Source organism: Protomyctophum parallelum (genome assembly GCF_964188405.1).
Source record: "Protomyctophum parallelum genome assembly, chromosome: 11".
In the NCBI taxonomy this organism is placed as follows: domain Eukaryota; kingdom Metazoa; phylum Chordata; class Actinopteri; order Myctophiformes; family Myctophidae; genus Protomyctophum; species Protomyctophum parallelum.
Genome location: NC_139707.1, coordinates 24,635,448 through 24,659,359, shown reverse-complemented (window position 1 = coordinate 24,659,359; position 23,912 = coordinate 24,635,448). Strand labels below are relative to the sequence as shown.

Genomic DNA, 23,912 nt, shown 5'->3' with positions numbered 1-23,912 from the left:
ACAGCGATGGGGGTTCACAACAGAAGGGCACATGAAACATTCAGCACGGCGACCGCTACTCAGCGTCGAGGATGCCACTTTAAGAATCAGGGCCGAGGACGTCGTCACAGGACTGCTGATGCGCCTGCCGTCTGTTGACTGAGTGCCACAGGCGGAATTACCCGCCCTGCAACTCCATGGCGGGGGCACGAACTGGTCCACCGGGTGAGTGTGACCCTTTGTTCATCTGTATTGCTCTCAAAGCGATCCCAGGAGCACATAAAGAGAGAGAGACAGAGAGAGAGAGGGGCAGTGCACAGACAGAGGAATGCACGCACGCCCGAGAAGTTAACAGTAAACAGAATACAAAGTGATGCGATAGCGGCAGAGCGGGGCGCTCTCTGGAGGAATGGGGAGGGGGAGCGCAAAGGTGAGGCGAGGACAGAGAGAGAGAGAGAGAGAGAGAGAGAGAGAGGTCTTGCACCAGCTGATGAGTCACATTTTGCTTCCCTGCATGGAGCAACATATATTCAGATGAGGGTCGGGCGGCCAAATGCCCGTCTGCCGCTGACATAGCAACATTCAGAAAACTGTTAGAAGACATTTGTATAGAATTGGGTCTTCAGGTCTTATAATGGGTTAGTTATGTGTTCGGCAGACCGCTCAGGCTCGTCATTCTATACTGGCATGCTGCGCTGTCTGGCAATTTGAAGCCCCACTTCAATGCCCAAGCAACACTGTGTCATCTCTGACATGCCACGGTAGGAGAAGGATGGGCGACCGGACGGACACCCCCCAGCAGCGGAGGGGGAAAGAAACAGGCCAGAAAAGGAGGAGGACATGATGGGACGACGGAAGTGGGTGGGGGGGGGGAGAGAGAGAAAAGAAAAGAAAGGAACATAGAAAGAAAAGTTGAAGAAAGGGGGTAAATAATGTAGGGAAAAGGAGGAATGGGGCCAAGGACACGGGAGGCGAAGGAAGGAAAAGTGAGTGACTGAAGTCTCGCCTCTTCAGTCAAAGATAAGATGAATACACCGTCAGATGATGATGAAAAGATGAAGATAAATGATGCACGGAGAACAGACAGACGGACGGAAGGGAAAGGAGGGAGAGAGAGGGGGAGAGAGAGAGAGAGAGAGAGAGAGAGAGAGAGATAGATAGAGAGAAAGAGAGAGAGGCAAGAAAGTGTTGGCCTCAAGAGAGCTGGCATTCTGAAGGTCAACTTCTGCTGAGTAAAACTGCTCCTAGTTTAGTGGAGACACTTAAGTGCACATACTGTAGGTAGACACATGCATGCATGGCACGAACGGATACACATGCACGCACGCACGCACATGCTGTAGGTACTAGGTAGACGTGTGTGTGTGTGTGTGTGTGTGTGTGTTCGTACTGTGCCTGTCTGAGTGAAACTAAACACCACTCAGGGTTTCGAACTGTCTTCGTCAATAAAGTTCTGTCAAATATGATTAATCCTCCTGGGTATCATGAATTACAAATTGGCCAGTCCAGGAAGCTAACATGATTACACTCCCCCGTTTGTGTGTAATCACACATGCACACGCACGCACGCACACATGTGCGTGCATGTGCGCGTGTTCGTGTTCATGTTCGTGTCCGTGCGCACTGCGCACGTCACGATACAAAAGAAACACAAACAAGTAGAGAAAGGGTAATGGACAAGAGACGGATAAAAACAGAAACATCACACCAACGTGTGAACTGAGCGGTGCGGAGTGTGTGTGCGTGTGCTGCCTAAACAGACATAGGCGTACATACATAGGGACATACATAGAGACACACACAGCCACACTGCAGTGCCACTTTAGGTCACCCAACGGTATTGCAGCTGTCCGTGCACACACATACACACAAAGTCACTCATAGGAGTGGTTAACTTCAAAAAAGGTGAGGAAGGTGTGAAAGCTTAAGTCAAGACGAGAAGAGGAGAAAGAAAGAGATGTAGAGGTATTATTACTGAGGTGATGAACCCACTTTAGAGCAGTGGTTCTCAACCATTTTCATATCAAGGTCCATTATTTATTCTGTATTTGATCCACATAGACCACCATTTGATGAGATTTAGCCTTTCTCAGACCCAAAACGTGGAATATTTTGTTACTGTCTGTTTTCGTCCACATTTCCATGCTGTATTGATACCTACCATAGGAGAGATGACAGGAAAACGGTCAAAATAACAATTATTCTACATTCTGAAAATTGTGTAGAAAACCACTGCTTTAGAGGAGAGCGAAAAGAACAACAAAACATAACAAAAAAAAACACAACCAGTGCAGAGGGCTGGAGACCGTTGTCGTGACAACACAGCGAGGACAGAACAATGGAGGATATGGAGTGGATGTTACACATCCCATAATAATTCCATGGTGCCAGTCAGTCATTCAGAAGAAGAAGTAAAAAGCCCTTGCAGTACAGAGGGCGGCGGGGGAAGGAAAAAAAGACATCGGCCGCCAAATGTCAACGCGAGCAATAAAGTGTACTGGGAGAGCCGATAACTGCAGAGAGAGAACTGCTCTGGCAGAATAATAGGGCCGGTGGAAATGTCAGACTGGAGAGGACGTGCTGATGGGGTCAGAGGTCAGCGAGACAGACCACAAACCTCTGGCACTGTGGAAAGAAATACTGAAATGCTTACCTTAAAGGACCACTTCACCACCACCTATCTTCATATAGTTGGTCTTCACTAATGCTCATGATAAAATACCACAATTTCTTCCTACTCGGTCTGTGTCTCAGGAGGGCTGTGTGCAGTTCAAAAATGAATGAATGAATGGTTTATTTCGGTGCTTTACAGTTACATGGTAAAATACTTCAGTTGTGTGTACATAAGCAGAGGTGGTACCGGAAAGCTCTAATCTGAAGTCGAAGCTTATTTTGCCTTAGCCTCGGTACCAGGCTTTCATTTTTGTTGGTGCAAAAATTGAAAGCCTGGAGGAACGCATTGGCCGCTCTGGTCTAAAATTGGGAGTCAACCCTTCCGGGTGGGCGTCGCTCCAAATGATGTGACGTAGCGCTGCACTAGGGGGGAGAGGAGGGGCCGGGGGTGACGGACAGATCGATGAGATCCAATCAGGGCGTGCGCAAATCTCAGCCGCGACCCGCCCCTCTAGACCAGAAACCTAACACGTTAGCTCAGGCTAATTTTGCCTAGACTTAAAAAAAACAAAAAAAAAGTAAACAGAGAAGAAAAACAAAGCTGATTTTTAGAACTTAGTCTGACAGAATGAAAACATTCAGATTGAGAACAATAAGATGGAAACAACGATTTAAAGTCAAGAGACGAATATAGAATGTTTGATCTCATGATAATGTTTTATATCTATTGAATACCCTACTTTTAAATAACCTTTTGAATTGTATAAGTGATGTGCATAGTTTTAGTTCATTATCCAGGCTATTCCACAGATCTACCACTATTTTAGATATCTGCCCTTTGTGTTGGAAACAAGAAAATAGAAACTGCAGGCTTTCTATTCCTGAAAAGTTGAAAAATAATAAAAACATAAAATAAAAAAAGATTGTTAAAAAAATCTGCCTACTGGGGGACGGGTTTCTGAACGGCCCACAGCCCTCCTATGAGACACAGACGGAGTAGAACATAATGGTGGTACAGTATTTTATCATGAACATTGGTGAGCGTCCCCGGACCCCACTTTGGGAACCACTGCTTTACACCACTGGAGAGACAGATCATGAACCTCCGGCACTGTTGTGATTCAACCATTCCCTTGTCTCTTTGTACTTAAGTACAGTACTTAAGTAAATGTACTTAGTTACTTTACACCTTCAACCCTCTCCGTCCCCTTGTCTCTCGCGGCGCTCTCTCTCATCTTCCACCGGAGGCAACACTTTCCAGCACCACGCCATATATAATGCAATAAAGCATATCATTTGACACAAATGCCATCAAAAGCATCTCGGAAATGTCAAAAATAATCTCGCCCGTTGTTTATTCATAAGTGTTGATAATTTAGTCGGCGGGAACCCATGTAGGAGGCGTGCTGTAAAAAGGTCAACGTGTGGGGCTAAATTATATTCATAAACTGAGGATTTTTTCTTTTTACATTTGTTTTTGTCAAACGCCTGCACCTGACCCGCGTCCATCGTGGAGACTGTAATGCTAATGTCAAAATGAGCTGTAAGTCATGTTACACCGTGCTGTTACACCGTGCTGTTCTACGTGAACAATGAGCTGTTCTCCATGTTACACCGTGCTGTTCTCCATGTGAACAATGAGCTGTAAGCCATGTTACACCGTGCTGTTATCCATGTGAACAATGAGCTGTTCTCCATGTTACACCGTGCTGTTCTCCATGTGAACAATGAGCTGTTCTCCATGTTACACCGTGCTGTTCTCCATGTGAACAATGAGCTGTTCTCCATGTTACACCGTGCTGTTACACCGTGCTGTTCTCCACGTGAACAATTCAGATTCACGGAACGCAGCGATTCAGGAACCCTGGAATTAATATATAGCCTACGCAAGAGGAGCCCCCCCCCCCCCCCCCCCACACTTCTAGAACTAGAACTGGAGAACAAATAACAAAAAACAGGACAAAAAAACCCCAGATAATAGAATAAGATTATACAACAATGATATCAAGGTTGGGGAAAAGATGATTCAAATAGCTGTACATCGGCGTATATGTTTTGGACTGCAGAGTACACCGATGTGATGTCACTGATGACCCCAAGTCTTATAGACCTTATAGGCTAAATAGAAATTATGAAAGTTATTAGAGACGTTATTGGTATTGTGACTTTATATATTGCCAATAACTTGCATGAGAGGGGAAAGTTTGTGCAGATTGAGGGCCCAATGGAGTTAAGAGGTTTTGTCCGAAGCGCTTTTAAATACTTTTCATTGGTTCAATATGTTTTTAACTAACAAACAGACGTAAAGGGTGTTCAATAACACTGATTTATCGCGGGGGTTGGGTGGAAACCCTCAAAAATGAAGTTAGGTGGTTTCCTCCGGACGGCGACGAATTATCTTTAATTGTCAAATCAAAGCTAACATTTTAGTTTTGCTGTTATGTAACCGGTCCTATGGGGTAAACAGGCTCTGGTTGAATCCTACTAAGGCGCGCAGTGAAATCAATCATCGATAATACGACGTCCTGCTTAAATAGCCTCCTTTCGTTCACATCTTGAGCGCATACGGTGCCCCCTCGAAGACGTAATGGTTTCAAGCTGGGATCATTTGCTTCAGCACATGATCACAGCGTTCACAACGGCAGACACAATTACAATTCCTAAACAGTCACTAATTTCATACTTGATGGGTCGTTTCTGTAATTGTACTTGCGATGAGGAAACATAGGACATGAAAAAACACACACACACACACACACACACACACACACACACACACACACACACACACACACACACACACACACACACACACACACACACACACACACACACACACACACACACACACACACACACACACACACACACACACACACACACACACACACACACACACACACACACACACACACACACACACACACACACACACACACACACACACACACACACACACACACACACACACACTTAACCACTTATGCCCTATTTTATTCTTCAGCTGTTAGAAAATACCTGATCTATCAACTCACAAAAATGTGCTATTTCTTGATTTCATTTTAGCTTTTTCACCTATAATGCCATGCCCAAAATGGGGACACCATGAGTGTACCGTCGTACGAAATATGCAAACGTGGTTCGCAATCTGTGTCAAAGGAAACGAGCCCATCAGCCCATCATTAAGCTCTTAAAAGTCCAGATGTTCCAACTGGCACGTTTCTACACATGCACACGATTCCGCACACACACACAAACACACACACACACACACACACACACACACACGCGCACACACACACACACACACACACACACACACACACACACACACACACCCCCCCCACCTGGAGGAACAGTTGCAGGCAGGTAGTGCATAAACATCTAATTATGGTGCACTTCCTTTGTCCTCAGAAGGACAAAAGTGTGCTATAGAGACACGCTTTGTCGCTCACAGAGGCATGCATGAACGCACAAAATATGAAACGTATTTATCCCTGAATGCCCCCCATAATGTTTTATGACACATCATCCAAGTGATGTATCTGTATTGGGAGAAAAAAAACTATTTCCCATCATAAGCGTGAGAATAAATTAAAGACATGCACTCTGTTTTGTTCTATACCCCATTGTGGGAACCCATTTGGGGCAGGCCTTGATTTATTCAATGCCTGAATAACAGGAAATCAGGCTTTGACACACCCCTTTATGCAGAGTTTCATCTTGCTTTTTTTGTTTTGTTTCTCGTAAATTTTATGTCCTACTCGAGTGGTTTTCAAGCAGTGGTCCGGGGACCACCAGTGGTCCTTATTCAAGTTGTTCCCCAGCTAAATGATGGGAGAGTTTGTATAACCAAATGGACCCTTATTAGTTATTTTACACTCTCAAGGGTTAAATCATTGTTAAACATCTGCATTACTTAATTTACAAGTCTACACGATTAGAGAATGTATAAGAATTGTTATTTCCATCAACGTTTTCCCGTTATCTCTCGTATAATGGTACCAACGTGGCTCAAATTCAGAATGAATAATGGGCCTTGATATGAAAACGGTTGACAACCACTGTCCTACTCCATCACACTACAGCGTCACACACAAGCATAAAGAAGTAACAGATCTGCGAGCTGGAGAAACGCGGTGGCAAAGCCACGTGTTTTGAGCTTGTAGATCTGCTGCTCTTTTTTAATGTGAATCCGGAAAAGCAACAGTTTTGGACGTATGAGGTTTTCACCCGACAGAGACAATAATATTAATAATACATCTGATTTCTATTATGGGACATTTCAAATTGCAATTTTCTCTTTTCAAAATATTTTTATTTGAAAACTTGAAATGGAACATTCTGCACAATGAGTACTTTTTTATGTTTTTTTGTGGCTTTCGCCTTTATTTTATATGTTTTATGGAGGGACAGACAGTAGGCTGACAGGAAATGGGGAGAGAGATGGGGGGGGAAGACATGCAGTAAAGGCCGTCGGGATCGGGAGTAGAACCCGCAGCACACTGCCAGACTGGATTACCAGCCAAGGTGCCTGGACCGCTGAGCCATGGCCCAGGCGTAACGGAGTAGTTCTAACGTTGCAGTATTGACACTTTTAGTACAAAATGTGAGCACTTTTTCCACCACTGCTAGAAGTCCACCAGCTGCTTCACACATGCAGGCCCAGCTCTGCTCAGAACCAGAAGTCGTTCAAACGTTGTCAGCCTGGGACCCAAAGGAGGAAAAATGTGCTCTTTCACCCCGCCAAGCTGGCATATTACACTCTTGTGGGGCCCATTGGTATTAGTTCTGTAAGCCATTATGGGTTATGACCTAATAACCCAGTGTTTAAAAAGCCATTCTCCACATCAAAGACTTGTCCGGGACTCTTTTATGTAGCCATGCCGACCAAACTCATCAGAAACACAGGAAGTCAAGTAAAAACACCAGGGTCAAGACGTACAGGAGAGAGAGGGAGGGAGAGAGAGACAGAGAGGCTGAAGACAAGGTCATAAGGGACCCCCTGGTCAGCTAAGAAATAAGTGGTGTCTTGATCAGCCCTGACATCTCGCATGCACACACACACACACACACACACACACACACACACACACACACACACACACACACACACACACACACACACACACACACACACACACACACACACACACACACACACACACACACACACACACACACACACACACACACACACACACACACACACACACACACACAGAGAGAGAGAGAGGTGGACAAAGGCATGGATTGTGTGCCAGCAGAGAAGTGCTCTGGGAGAATGCTGGGTCTGGTTGGGAGGTCTATATACTCAAGAGGATGATGGAGAGGGAGAGAGAGGATGATGGAGAGGGAGAGAGAGCCACATTAACTCTCCCCCTGCATGTTGGGAGGAAAGGGGCAGAGTTCAGCTGTGTTCAACAACTTCACGATTTTACTCCCAACTTCAGAGACCAAAGAGGCGACAGGACAGGACAGGACAGGACAGGACAGGACAGGACAGGACAGGACAGGACAGGACAGGACAGGACAGGACAGGACAGGACAGGACAGGACAGGACAGGACAGGACAGGACAGGACAGGACAGGACAGGACAGGACAGGACAGTATGGGTAGAAAAGAAGGGACACGGAGAGAGGGAAAATGGAGGTACATGAAGAGCCAGTAGTGAATGAATGAAGAGGAAGTAGTGGCGGCTATTTGCTTAAGTACTGTACTTCAGTACATTTGCTTAAGTACTGTACTTTACTGTACAATTTTGATATATTCTCGAGTATTTCCAATTTTCAAAACCTTTACTTCTACTCCACTACATCTCGGATCCAAACGTTGTACTCCAAACGTTTTACTCCACTACGTTTATTTGAAAACTTGAGTTACTATAGTTACTTTGTCGATTTTTAAATTATTATTAGAAAACATACATTTCCCTCGTCAGGCCATTTTGGCCATTTGGAAATAATAATAATAATAATGAATTGCATTTTTATAGCGCTTTTCCAAGTGCTCAAAGCGCTTCACAATGGTTCATTCATTCATACATTGGGAGGTGAAGCGGCGAACAGTCGACGCCAGCGTCCTCACACCGTGACCGATCATTAGATGCAACGTAGGGTTCAGTGTCTTGCCCAAGGACACTTCGACATGTGGACAGGAGGAGCCGGGATTCGAACCGCCGACCCAGGGACCTTTGGACGACCTGCTCTACCTCCTGAGCCACAGCCGCCCTCAAATAGCCGATCTACAAGCTCACAATGTGTCGCATTGTAGATCTGCTATTTTCAAAAGATCTTCATACATTTGAAAACTTGACATGGAACATTCTGCATGAGTACTTTTACTTTCGGTACATTTCGATACCAATACCTTTACTCTAGTACACTTTGAATTCTGGACTTTTACTTTTCTTTTACTTCCACCACTGTAAAGAGCATGCAATGGAAAGGACATGGAAGGAAGGAGAAATAGGGATGTCGTTGCTGAGAGACAGAGAGAGAGAGAGAGAGAGAGAGAGAGAGAGAGAGAGAGAGATATAGAGAGAAACAGACATAGAGAGAGAGACAGAGAGAAACAGACAGAGACAGAGAGAAACAGACAGAGAGAGACAGGCAGAGAGAAACACACAGAGAGAGACACACACAGAGAGAGAGACAGACAGACAGACAGACAGACAGACAGACAGACAGACAGACAGACAGACAGACAGACAGACAGACAGACAGACAGACAGACAGACAGACAGACAGACAGACAGACAGACAGACAGACAGACAGACAGACAGACAGACAGACAGACAGACAGACAGACAGACAGACAGACAGACAGACAGACAGACAGACAGACAGACAGACAGAGAAAGAGACAGCGAAACAGACATAATAAGGAGAAAGCCACTGGAAACCATCTGCTTTTTCCGTTACTAATCACCCAATTATCACTCTAACAAGGAAGTAATGGCCTTGCCAGAAACCCAACCAGGCTATCTGATTGGCTCTGATAATCCAATAAAAGAAAAAAAGGAAAAAGACAGAGAATGGTAAAGTGTGATTGGATATTCAAATTAAATTGGATTGAAGAGATTAGCATTTTTGTGCTTTTCATTATTTTCTTACACAAGTTAGATTACGTGGTCTCAGATATGCCCGGCAAAGTTTCCCTGTGTGTACTCAGTGTAGCCTACTTGTGTAGTGTGTACTGTGCGAGTGTAAACGAGACGTGCGTGCGCGTGTGTGTGTGTGTGTGTGTGTTCGTGTTCCTGCGTGTGCGTGTGTGTTTGTGCGAGTGTGCGAGAGAGAGAGGGAAGGCTGATTGATGTGTAATGGGTCGGTAATAGGGTACATATGGCGGGGGTGCAACCAGCTAATGTGGACCATCCACACACTGTCATGGCTGTCCAATGACCTGAATACTGACAATGACCGCAGAATGACGCACGCATGCACACGCACACGCACACACACTCATTTAGAGGCAATGGTGCTGTGCACACACATACCTGTATGCACTTGTGGTCAGCAGTTGCTATACGCCCATGCTCCGATGAATATCATGTACATATCCATGCACACGTACTCACTCAAAACGTAATTCACAAATACGCGGACATGTATGCACACGTAAACCGCCCGCCAGTGCGCGCACTCACACACTCACCACAGTTATTTGTCAGATAGAAATGTGCTGTTATTTCTCAGAGAAAGAGAGACGGGGGAGAGAGAGAGAGAGAGAGAGAGAGAGAGAGAGAGAGAGAGAGAGAGAGAATGGAGTGAAGAGGTCATTTGCAGGAAATGGCGGTAAGAGGGTAGCCTGGCCAGAGGGGTTTATTATGTGAAAGAACCACTGTTGTCCTCAAACTAATGCCTGAGTTGTACTCGGTAGTACACTGGTGTGTCCTGCACAAAAAACAGCTTAGCTATAAGCTATAATAATAATGTATAAGAATATTAAAGAATGATTACTATATGCCAGGATATCGCCCCGTTCAACCCTTATTTTGAAGATCCAAAACACCGTGACCGTATGTTGTGTCAGCTTAATGGTGTGTGTTAACTCTGGACCGGTTGTTGTTCTCTGCCTGGAGCATGAGAAGTACAGGCCGGCGCCATCACTGCGACCGCCGTGCTCCGTGCAATAAGCCATGTTTTGAACAGAAATGCCGCCTGGGAGGGGGATTTGGAGTCTAAAGCGACTTAAAGCGTGCGTGTGCATGCACGCGCAACCAAGATGGCACCGTCCAGTGTCTAAGCTAACAACATCCGAAGCTAATGTAAGTAGCCTTTCCACTAGATTGGATCAAACACTTTTATACAACTGAATAAACGTAGCCTATGCATTTTGGCGGTGGGGCTTCCCGACAATTAACGCAGGATACGTTATTTGGCAGGGATTTGGCAGATATAGTTTAGTGGTATAATAAAATATGAATGCTATGTACATAATAAAATATCTAAATTGCATATTTTATCCTTCTATATGAGGACTTTCCCTGTAGACATTTCATGTAGAAGATGTATTATTTTTTCTGACCTACGAGGCACCTTACTTACAGTGTCTAATCTCAACAGTGGTGGGAAAAGCACTTACGCAAACGTATCAATACTGCAATGTAGAACTACTCCGTTACAAGTAAAAGTACGGTAATCAAAATGTACTTGAGTAAAATACTAACGTTTTGGTATCAAAATGTACTCATCAGTCAGAATGTCCCATTTAAAGTTCTCAAACGTATAAAAAACTTTTGAAAATAGCCGAAATGTATATAGGGCTGAAGTGCTATGTGTTGTAATAATAATCAATATCTAAAGTAACAAGTAACTAAAGTTTTCAAATTAATGTAGTGGAATACAAGAGTACAATATTTGCCTCTGAGGTGTAGTGGAGTAGAAGTAAAAGTATTGGAAATACTCAAGTAAAGTACACCTCAAAAAAGTAGGCTACTTATTTCCACCACTGCTGATCTCATGCACATACTTGCCATCATGTGGACCTACAGTATATGTTACAGCACAATTGTTTGCCTAATGTTTAACCTCATATACTGAACAATATATCTCTCTGCTGGTCTTATGCCATGTGTATGTCATCTCTGTCGGGTGGAAACCTCATCGTTTTATGTCCAAAACTGTTACTTTATGGTATTCAAATTCAAAAATCACACCTGTGTGAAGTGAGGGGCGCTCTAATCATTGTACATCATCATCAAGAATGGTGGTCCCTTATTGGTCAAGGCCAGGGTTCCCACTGACATACATATGCCGATTTACTTACATATGATGAAAATTCTCCATTCATTGTCAATGGCATTTTAATGGCGTTTGTTCAGACAACACAAACATTAAAGCTGTATATACATACGATACTTTTGATGCTTCATGTGCGACACTGTTGTATGATCAAGTAGGTGGCATTGATTTATGAAAATAGTTGCACCGCTCAGTTCAGACGTGTCTGATTGTTTAGTTCTCTTTGACATGCTTTAATGTTAGATGTTCTCCCTGCTCTCTCTCTCCCTCTCCCGTCTCCCTTTTCCTCTCCTTCTCCCTGCCTGCTAAAAACTGATTTCACACTTCTTCGCACCATTGGTTCTCAAAATGTCCTTGGTGGTGCTCAAGGGGGTCCCCAGAAAGATTATTTAATATGGCATCACAATCATTTCAACCACTTTGTCCATTATATACATTGGCTATTCAAAAATAGCATATCTACAAGCTTGCAGCGAGGCACAAAGTGCCACACTGCGCACATCTGCTATATTTGAAAAATTCAGAAATAATGTAGAAAACTGTTCAGATCCTTTTTTTTAATAATTTTGATAATGATCTAAATCTAAACCTTTTCCGCATCCTAATACATTTGGGAGTCTTTGTCATGAAAAGGCTTGAGAACCACTGCTTTACACCAGCGATGTAACAGCAAAGTAGATTTTTCTGCTGGCGTTTTCTGAGCTTGTAGATCTGCTATTTTTGAAAACAGTTTTTGCCAGCCCAGAATATGAACGGTTGGACGCTAGGTTGATATTGGTTAGCCTTCGTAATTAAATTAATTTAAATGGATTTTACTGGGTAGGTTAAAAAACCTGGACATATAATTTGTTATTGGGCATGATAAGTTATTTAAGAGCTTGAGACCGTGGTCCGTCGCCATCAATTTGGGGGTCCTTGACAGGAGAATGCCTGAGAACCGCCTTAAGCGACTGTCGGAACACGAATTAGTAGAAACGCTGGAGGGGTATTAAAGGGGTGTATCAAGCTCTCCTCTCTATTTGCCGTGGTGGTGACATTTGCTGACAGTTCGTTAGGTAAAGTGTTTGCACTCCGGGCAGGGGAAACATCATCTAGCGTTAGGTCATGTTTTAATTTTAGAGACGTCGAGGAGCCTTGCCTCACCAGTCTCACACACACACACGCACGTACGTATACCCAGAGCCCCCCTGCAGCATGAGTGATGTCTAGTCAAACTTGTACAGTAACTGACTAAGCAGCCTGTACGGCTATTCCTAGGCTCACTTGGAAATAATATAAACATGCGCGCACACACACACACACACACACACACACAGGTACACAGGCATGCAGACACTAGATACACACTGCCGGAGGGGTATTTCTGGACCAGAGGGTAAATAATTTTTCATAAGGTCAACAGCCGGGATATGTTTTCATAAGGTGGTCTCTCTCTCTCTCTCTCTCTCTCTCTCTCTCATTTGACCTCTCCCGCACATCAAACAATATGAATAAAATATGACTAGGTGAATATGGCTTTGATGAATATTCCATTTTGATCGGTCAATTTAGCCTACTTGTGAAGGGGACCGCCATTCTGTTGTGATGCCGTGTAGGCTATAGTCTTTAGGACGCATGCAGTTCAAATAATATAATCTATAATATAATATGATCATTTTTTAGCAGAAGCTTGTAAGCTGATAATGAATAATATTATTATTCATTATTATTATTATGTGTGTGTGTGTGTGTGTGTGTGTGTGTGTGTGTGTGTGTGTGTGTGTGTGTGTGTGTGTGTGTGTATACGTAAATACAATTTATTCTTTCTTTTTTTTTGGACCATAATGCAAATATAATTAAACTTGTCCACCGGTGGCAGTAGTTCAGCTACTGCCACCATAGACTCTCGTTCTATTTTGCTTGTAGAAGAAGAGCACTGCCGCCTCCCCAAAATAAGCTAGCTTAAATCAGCTAAAGCTAATGTCGACATCGTCTATCTAAGAGTCTTTAGAAGTATTCATATTTTATATATAATGTTATCAATTAATAGGACGCTAAAAAACATGTAAAACATTGGCGCTCCGGGAGTTAAGTAGGAGTGAGGCTTTAGCCGAGTTCCGTAAGCAGCGCTGAAGTTATATACTGTATGTTACCATTAACATATACTTTATTAATGACTGTACGGCAAATGTCCAATGCAAACTGCTATAGCCTAGCTACTCAGCCGGCTCTGCTGAGTCTGCTCTGCGAGACGCCGTTTAATCAGCACAGGTGGTTTTTATATATTTTGATGAGGTGTGCGGTCATGCTCGTTTGAAGCACGGGTAGATTGCTATTTCAAACCAATCAGATTGCTCCCTTTACCTGTGGCATAATAAAGAAAATAAGGTCCATGCTTTAATGTACGTGCTCATTCTACTGTACTGTAGTACATGTTGGTACTGTACTAATATCCATAGTACAGTATGAGTTACTGTATACCTTATAGAAGTCAGTCCGTGAAGTACAGTAGTTGAAGTTAAATTAACTGACAGTCATAAATAAGCAGAGACAGCATGTACTGTACTCTGTGTGTCCAGTTTCCCAGGACCCTCTCTCAGATAGCAGCCAGACCTCAAAACCATCATCATCACCACTCCCTCTTCCATCTGCCAAAGCCATCTCTCTCTCTATCTATCTCTCTCTCTCTCTCTCTATCCCTCTCTCTCTATCTCTCTCTCGCGTGCGTGCGTGCGTGCGTGCGTGCGTGCGTGCGGGCGGGCGGGCGGGCGGGGGGGCAGGCAGGCAGGCAGGCAGGCAGGCAGGCACGCACGCACACGCACGCACGCACGCACGCACACACACACACGCACACACACACACACACACACACACACACACACACACACACACACACACACACACTGAAACAGCCATTCCCTACCATTTTAACAGGGTGGGAACCAGGCTGTAAATTTCCTGAAAGGTCAGACCTGCTGCCCGTCAGTCAGTCACTCTCACACAACGGTCCAGGCACCTAGGCTGGTAATCCGGTTTGAGTTCCGATCCCCCCCATCTCTCTCCCGGTTTCCTTCATTTAAATACCGTAAATCTAACAAAAAGCCAAAAAATCCCCCAAAAATATCTTTAAAAAAAAGAGACAGACAGACAGACAGACAGACTGCATCCACTGGAGAACACCACATCATGCATGCTGAACATTATTAGGATGACGTCCACTTCCAACGATCAAAATAGAGCAGTGGTTCCTAAACCTTACCTACAGGAGAGATTAGACGTTTACGTTTTAGGCCAAGGTTTGAACCAAAATAAATTGCAATAGTAATCGTTCAAGTTTTTTTTATGATCCTTATAGGGTCATATAAAATAACACAACAAAATTGCCAATTAAATAATTTGTGGATCATGGTAAATTCAGGGGTTGAAAGTTGGGGTACAATTAACAACCTACTGTATATAAGGCAACATTTTCAAATTTTCATTATGCTTTAAAGCCCAAACCATACCAAAGGGTCGGGTTGGGACAAATGTTTTTTAACCTTAAAAAAACGTTTTGTCCCAACTTTGGTGTGGTTTGGGCTTAAGAAGCATGTGACGTGTCAAACTCATGATTCTAATCTGAATCCATTCCAAGCATTAGTTTTGCACGAAAAACAGTCCTTGGGCTAAATTAGGCCATAGCCACTTGCCCAAAAGTGCCCAAATGTGATGACCTCATCACATTTGTGATGACAGCTATGGCCGTTTTTAGCATTGTAAGCTTGTAGATCGGCTATTTTCAAATGGACAAAATTGATATAGTGGGTGAAGTGGGTAATGTATGTAATAATAATTAAAATCTACAAAGTAACTAGTAAATAAAGTTTTCAAATAAATGTCGTGGAGTAAAAGTACAATATTTGCCTGGAGTAAAAGTAAAAGTATATAAAATTGGAAATACTCCAGTAAAAGTACCTAACATTGTCCTTACAGTACTTAAGTAACTGTACTTAGTTACTTTCCACCATGGCGATGATATACAGTGGCAGGACACCGAGCAGTGGCGCCATTGGGACATAAGTGGATGGAGAGTTGAGACGAGAGAGCAAACAGTTTGGCCTATACTGCACGTGGGGTAGGCTATATAGCCAGAATGGTTATTGAGGCAAGATGCAAGCACACAACCACAACAAAACGGGAACGGTGCTAGAGAGACCACCAGTGCCGGTCGGGAAAATAAATAAATAAATAGACCAGTCATTCCCCAATAGTGCGAGGACATTCAGACTAGAGTTCTCAAACTCTGCCCGAACCCGACGGTCGGGTCGGGCCGGGCCTAGGGCCTGATCAGTTAGGGCCCAGTTAGGGCCGGGCCTTAATTTTCGGGCCCGATGAGAACTCTAATTCAGACCCAAATGACTGCCTCTCCGGGTGCCTAGGAAATCCTCCGCTATACAGTACGTACAGATTATGTGAACATGGGGAAAGGCACACCTGGCTCCAGGAGAAGACAGGCTGTGTGCATCCGCTGCACACAAAACGAGCTGGAAACCCAGCTGCACTTTCTAACTGCCTGCCAACTGCACCAAGGCATCAGAGAGAGACATATGCTTCCCTCACACCCTGTCCAAAACAAGGACTGTGAATACGTGCCTAATAAAAACAAAAAGAAGAAAACATCTGCTGGGTGAAGTATACAGCAATGGGCAAACACAGCGGCATTTGTGAGGTGTTGTGAGAGGAAAAGGGACATCCAGCGTAACAACATTCATCCATGTTTTCATGCATGTCTTCACCATACATAAAGAGAGCAGATACCTTAAAATACATGAAAAAAGACTGTACTTCTGCGAGTGTGTGTGTGCGTACCAATCACAGGCAACAGGTATTCTGATTGGCCAGTATGAGATGATTCATGATGTGTAAGAGCTGATAATTCAGCTAAATATGACTTAAATTAAACACCATTGACATTGAACGGAAAACTTACATCATATGAAAACGAGCAATTCGGCTAACCAATAGCAATGTCAAATGCCCACTAATATGAATTGATTTACGATGACAAGAGCGCTCCTCATTTCACACGGGTGTGATTTATTTGCATTGCTTTTGAAGAATCAAGTCATGTAGCAGCCAAGTCTATGGACTTTAATGTTTTTTAAGGGCACTAAATGACAATGTGAGACGCCATGAGGCCGACATAAACACAGTGGGCGCCCTTCACTTCACACAAGTGTGATTTAAAAATGTCAAGTTCATTTTACCAATTTGATTGCAATGTTTTACGTCGCTCCTACTCATTATATGTTTAGTTGTACACTAATTCCTTACATTTGTTTTTATTTCACACTTGTTTTGTCAATTCAAAACATACAGTGTGTTTACAGTGCAAATGAAGCCCCTTTGAATTGAACTGAGGGAGATAATGGGATTGGCAACAGAGAATGGAAGAATGTCAAACATCTCATTATTTTTTCTTTTTTTTTAAGATGAGTTTTTTGGCTTTTCTGCCGTTATTGACAGTATCAAGTGAAGACTGACAGGAAGGTGGGAGAGAGAAGGGGAGAGACATGCAGCAAGGGTCGTCATGAACGGGACTCGAACACACAACACGCTGTCAGGCCTAGCCTATATGTGGCGCCTGGACCACTTGGCCAGCGGGCGCCACGTAACTCATTCTTGTCACACAATACAATTGCGTATTGTATTGTAATAATAATAATAATAATACATTTTATTTATAAGGCGCCTTTCAGGGCACTCAAGGTCGCCGTACAGATTAAAAGCAGTACAAGAACACAGTTAAAAGCAGAAAAAAAAAAAATTAAACTAGGGCACAGCTTGCAGCAGAAAGTCACACAGAGTCATAGGCCTGCCTAAACAGGTGGGTTTTGAGGTGAGTTTGAAATATGGTGATAGAGTCCATGTTTCTGATGTCAGGGGGGAGGGAGTTCCAGAGGTGAGGGGCAGAGCGGCTGAAGGCTCTTGAGCCCATGGTGGAGAGACGGGCTGGGAGGACTTTCAGGGTGAGGGAGGAGGTACTGTCGAGGACGACACCCAGACTCTTTACCTGAGGGGAGGGGGAAACCGAGGAGTTGTCAATGGTGAGAGTGAAACTGGGTTGCTTGGTGAGTGTGGATTTGGAACCAATGAGGACTACCTCGGTTTTATCACTGTTGAGTTTGAGGAAATTGGAGGTGAACCAGGACTTGATTTACTGCAAACAGGTACAGAGGGAGGAGGGTGGGAAGGTGGAAGAGGGTTTGGAGGAGACATAGAGCTGGGTGTCGTCCGCGTAACAGTGGAAAAGGATGTTGTATTTGCGGAAAATCTGTCCAAGGGGGAGGAGATAAATGATAAATAGGATAGGGCCAAGTACAGAGCCCTGGGGGACACCGGAGGAGATGGGGGAGGGATGGGAAGTGAATGATTTGAGCTGAATGAACTGAGTACGGCCAGAGAGGTATGAAACCAGTCTAGGGGTGTGTCGGATATACCAATTGATGCTAGTCGCTCGAGGAGGGTGGAGTGTGAAATGGCGTCAAAAGCTGCGCTCAGATCCAGGAGGATGAGGATTGATATTAGTCCAGAGTCAGCAGCAATCAGGAGGTCATTGGTGATTTTGAGGAGGGCTGTTTCTGTGCTGTGACGGGGGCGAAAACCGGACTGGACCTGTTCATAGAGGTTATTGTTGGTGAGGTGAGCTTGGATCTGTGAAGCAACTGTTTTTTCCAGATTTTTTGCAAGGAATGGCAGGTTGGAGATGGGGCGTAGGTTATTGAAGATGTTGGGGTCTAGACCAGGTTTCTTTAATAAAGGTGTGACTGCAGCAGTTTTGAGAGATGGAGGGACAGAACCAGAGGTGAGGGAGGAGTGAATGATGGCAGTTAACAGGGGCAGCAGAGAGGGGAGGGAGGCTATAACCAGGGAGGATGGCAGGGGGTCAAGTTGGCAGGTGGATGGCTTGGATGTCCGGATGAGTTTGAGGGGAGTTCGAAGCAGGAGAGAGGTAGAGAGACGGAGAGGTGGGGAACAAAAGGAGGTGGACAACTAGACATGTGAGGGGTCAGTTGCTGATGAATAGTGGCTATTTTTGTATTAAAAAATGACATCAGGGAGTTGCAGTGGTCAGTGGAGTAGAAGTGTGGGGGGAGGGAAATTGTGACAAGAATGTGTAGCATGAGATGACGTCTCTATGTGTCTTTGGAGGCACTATTACTTCAGTGTAATTGTCTGTCGAAGGGCTTTTGTTTCACTCTCAATAAGTCGTCTGTTAGCTGCACATAAAAGTGTGTGTTCAGGAATTACAATGAACATCCATCACATTCAGTAACTCTATCCACAAGTCCAACGATACTCCTTGACTGAGAGGGAAGATCAACCGACACGAGAGGAGAGAGTGAAAAAGATATAAGGAGGGGGACGGTGCGAGGGTGGTTCAAGTTTCAACCACTGGTCTGAGTGCTGGTTCCTGGACAGACAGACAGACAGACAGACAGACAGACAGACAGACAGACAGACAGACAGACAGACAGACAGACAGACAGACAGACAGACAGACAGACAGACAGACAGACAGACAGACCCTTAAAGAGGATTACCCTTTCACTCTTCTACCGTTTACGTTTGTGACTTGACTCAAGGAAAACACAGAGAGATCAAAGTAGAGAGAAGAGAAGGGAGTTACCTTGGTAAAGATGCGTACTGGCGTTCCACCTCTTCGTATCGCGGTGCTATGCGATGGTCTGTCCCTCGGCCTGGCATCTGGCAAACACACACACACACACACACACACACACAATTAATTTGGGGTTGACAAAGGCTAGTTATTAGGGATTTAAAGTTAGGGTTTCGCCTCATGAGGGCTTTTTAGTTGGGGGGGGTCTTCATCCTAGATTAGGTTACTTCAAACAGGATGGAGTCAAACACACACACACACACACACACACACACACACACACACACACACACACACACACACACACACACACGCACGCACACACGTCAGGTCTCCAGCTTTAAGAAAAGACAGATTAAGTCACTCCACCCTTACTACAGCTGGGAGTGCAATCTCTCTCTCTCTCTCTCTCTCTCTCTCTCTCTCTCTCTCACATATAGGTTTCTGCTTTATTTTATACACATTCCTTCCTACATCCATCTCTATTCGCCCAACTTTTCAGTCTTAAAAATATATATTACTCCTTTCCTCCCCCCCCCCCTTTCCCCCCCTGGGATTATCCCCTTCTATTCAGCAGGGAGATTCCAGCTGCTGCAAACTTCCTTCAAGAGGCTGTCTAAACCCTGAACATCAACAAGCTCCATTTACACACACACACACACACACACACACACACACACACACACACACACACACACACACACACACACACACACACACACACACACACACACACACACACACACACAGTAGGAAGCTTTCATAAGCTGTTACTCTGACACCATACTACCATCAAACATTCCTTTATTTTGTACTTTGCAACCATAGATAATAGAACCTTAGTAGATCATTGTCACGTGATGGTAAAGCAGACCTTCACTGTTGTGGACATTTATGTCACATGCTCCTTCTAAAAAGGAACGTTTTGGGACAGTTCTGCCATAGTTCTCTCTCCTCATCATAGCACGGAATGATGCAAGGACTGAGGTTCATAGAGAGAGAGAGAGAGAGAGAGAGAGAGAGAGAGAGAAGGGGGGATATTGAAAGCTAAGCTATTGAATAATGAGGATGCAGTGAGTGTGTGAGAGAGGACAATTATAAAACAATAGAGAGGATGGCCAGACAGGACAGAGGAGTGGTGGTGTAATGATAGAGACATTAGGATGATCGAGGATACATGATATGGATGAGGAGAGAGAGAGCGCCACACACACACACACACACACACACACACACACACACACACACACACACACACACACACACACACACACACACACACACACACACACACACACACACACACACACACACACACACACAGCAGGAGAAGAAGGGGTGAAGTCGAGGTGAAACCAATAATAAACAGTGTTTGTAGAAATATTACCGAGGTCCTAACAGTGTGTACAGGCCTGTATCCATCCAGCTGGAAACGTTAACCATAACAAATGTACATAGTTTGGCGCATAATGTTTCCCTGAACAATGAAGACCCATTCCACATGCTGCATTCTCATGCCATATTCCCACAACTATGAAGATCACAATACATATATAATAATAATGGTATGTAGTTTAGAAATGTTTAGAGTGTGATATTTCTAAGACCCAAACCCCTGTTGACCTCATAGGAATAGACTATGTGACAACAGGGTATAGTCTGGTGACCACCGGAGAGACGGGTGACAGCCGGAATGTAGACGGCACCCGGGTGAGCAGTATGGGTTAGCGGCCCAGCCTGCGTCCTCCGTGAGGAGGAAGCCCAACAACCCTCGGTGAGGCCTTTAGGAGGGCCATTATAACCCACCACTCCTGAATGAAGTGCCTGGTGCTGGGAGTCTGGTGCAACGCACAGGTCCTGGGCCGGAGTGGACGTGGTGAGACGTAGGAGGGGCCCGGACAGGAGTCAACCCACAGAGCCTAGTCCTTCCACGTGCCAGAATCTGGTTTTCCCAGTCCCGGCAGAGTAGTTCCGGAGCAACGGATTGTGTGGCCTTGCTCATTCCCTGATGCACTGATCGAGGGTAGCTACTGGGACGTAAATCGGGATTTGATCAATCCGGCTGGGTCACCTGAGTGAGGGGTATGATGTTGGTATATATCCGAAACCCCGTTGACCTCAGGATACATCACTGAGGATACGTTCCAGGTGCATCCAGGCCTATTCATAGTCCAGTTTTCGGTGAAGAGGTGACCACCTACACAACTACAACATGATGTTACCGCTACACATCTCTCTGTTTTTACTAATCACTGGTGGTTTCAGTGGTCACCTCTGGACTATGAAAACGGTAGGTCTTTAGCGGGAAAGAAACGGGGAGCAGGGAGGGAGATATTTGTCACTACACGCACTCTACGGGCTGGGGGCGGAGCCTGTTAGCGGGGAGTGTGTGGGGCGGGAGGGGTAGGACGAAGGCTGGACGTCTGAACCCGTGCCTCTCAGCTGCCAGGGTGGAGAAGGAGAATTCTGGACTCAGCATTTTCTTACCATAACCTGATATTATTATGTGCGTGCGTGCGTTTCCATGCATATACTACTGTAGATCGAGAGCAGATTTAAGTGGATTTGCTGCGTGCTACCACAGGCTGAGTAAACACAAATAGATGCATGCTTCTGTGTGTGTGTGTGTGTGTTGGCATTAGCCTGGCGTACATTAGCCATGCCTGAAGAGGGGCATTGGAGAGAGAAAGCAAATAACTTTATCTGACACCACACACACGCACACGCACACACACACACACACACACACACACACACACACACACACACACACACACACACACACACACACACTTGTGCTGAGGGCTGAGGAAGGGGGATTTGGAGTGCTAATGCTACTTGTTAGAAGTTAATAAGTAGAAATGAGCTTAGTCATGGAGAGCAGCTTCATCCCACTGAATAGTAACACATCTACAGTATCTGTACGGATGCATGTGTGTGTGTGTGTGTGTGTGTGTGTGTGTGTGTGTGTGTGTGTGTGTGTTAGAGAGAGAAACGGACAGACAGACAGACAGACATTAGCAACCTCGCAGGGTTCGCCAGTGTGTGAGACAGGATGCTCAACTGGTGGGAGTGCACGTATGCAGTCACGCACAAATACACAAATCGTGTCTCTCACTCACAAATATAGCCTCCTTCATGTGCACACACATACACACTCTCCGTGTGTTGTGGCAGCAGTAGCGTAGCGTACTGGTGGGGTAATGGCCTGGTGAAAAACCATTTCACGCCATGGTGAGCAAAGGAGAGGCAGAGACGAGAAGTCAACCAGAAGAGACAGGGAGAGCACAGTGCACGTGCACACACACACACTCATCCTTAGTTGCAACGGACCCTTCAATTTTCCCATGAAACTCACCACCCCTTCACTTTAGAGACCCCTGCACGCACGCACGCACGCACGCACGCACGCACACGCACACGCACACACACACACACACACACACACACACACACACACACACACACACACACACACACACACACACACACACACACACACACACACACACACACACACACAGGGAGTTCCTCTCCTTCATGAGGATTTAAACAGACATGGTTGTGATGTTAGACACTATACATCAGCCGCACGCACGCACACACACAGCTTGTGGATCTTCAACTTTTTATGCTTTTCATCCATTAACCATAAAACAGAGGCTGATCTGTCCATCTGTCTATTCATTTGTTCATCTACAACCTATCAATTCATTCATCTACAGCAGTGGTTCCAAAACGTTTGAGCCTGTGACGTCGCACCGTGCATTGTGAGCTCGTAAATCGGCTATATTCACTACACTTAGTTTTCAAATTTATGGATTTTCTTAGAATTTTTGTTTGATTTCTTCATGAAATTACTGAAAAGAAATCACTGAATTTGTTTTGAATTAAATTTATCTTTTTTTGGGAACATATTTTTTTACATTTTGAAATGATAATTAAAAACCAAACCTATAGGAAACAAAAACCCAAAGGACCCTGCATAACAATGTGTCCGCGACCCACAAACGGGCTCCGCCCCGCCGTTTGGTAAACAGTGATCTATAGTGTCTATGTATCTATTCACACACACACACACACACACACCTGCGATCCATCCATCCATCATTCTGTCCCTCCGTCCTCCCTTCAATCCGATCGCTTCCATCCCTCCCTTGTTTTATTCATATCCTTCCGTTCACTCCTATCTTTTCAAACCTTCATCCATCCATCCGTCCCTCCCTCAATCCATCCATCCGTCCATGCTGAAGTAGAGTGGTGTCAATCATCACCCACCCCCCAATCTCTATCGCTCTTCCTCTATCTTTCACTCATTTTCTCCCCCTCTCGCCCTCCCTCCTCAAATCGATGACAAAAGGAAGGCCTCTCCCTCCCTCCCTCTCTCCATCTGTCTTTCTCTCAGCTCTCCCCGTCTCTCTCCCTCTCTCTGTC

At 44.8% G+C, this 23,912-nt stretch overlaps 1 protein-coding gene across 1 annotated transcript in view; it reads right to left on the bottom strand.

Moving 5' to 3' along the window:
• LOC310867240 (uncharacterized protein) overlaps positions 1 to 23,912 on the bottom strand; it is an 89,718-nt gene that overhangs the window by 16,508 nt on the left and 49,298 nt on the right. Inside the window, exon 2 of the mRNA XM_083777134.1 lies at positions 19,488 to 19,564. Coding sequence (XP_083633260.1) covers positions 19,488 to 19,564 — 77 coding nt within the window. The remainder of the gene's footprint in view (positions 1 to 19,487; positions 19,565 to 23,912) is intronic.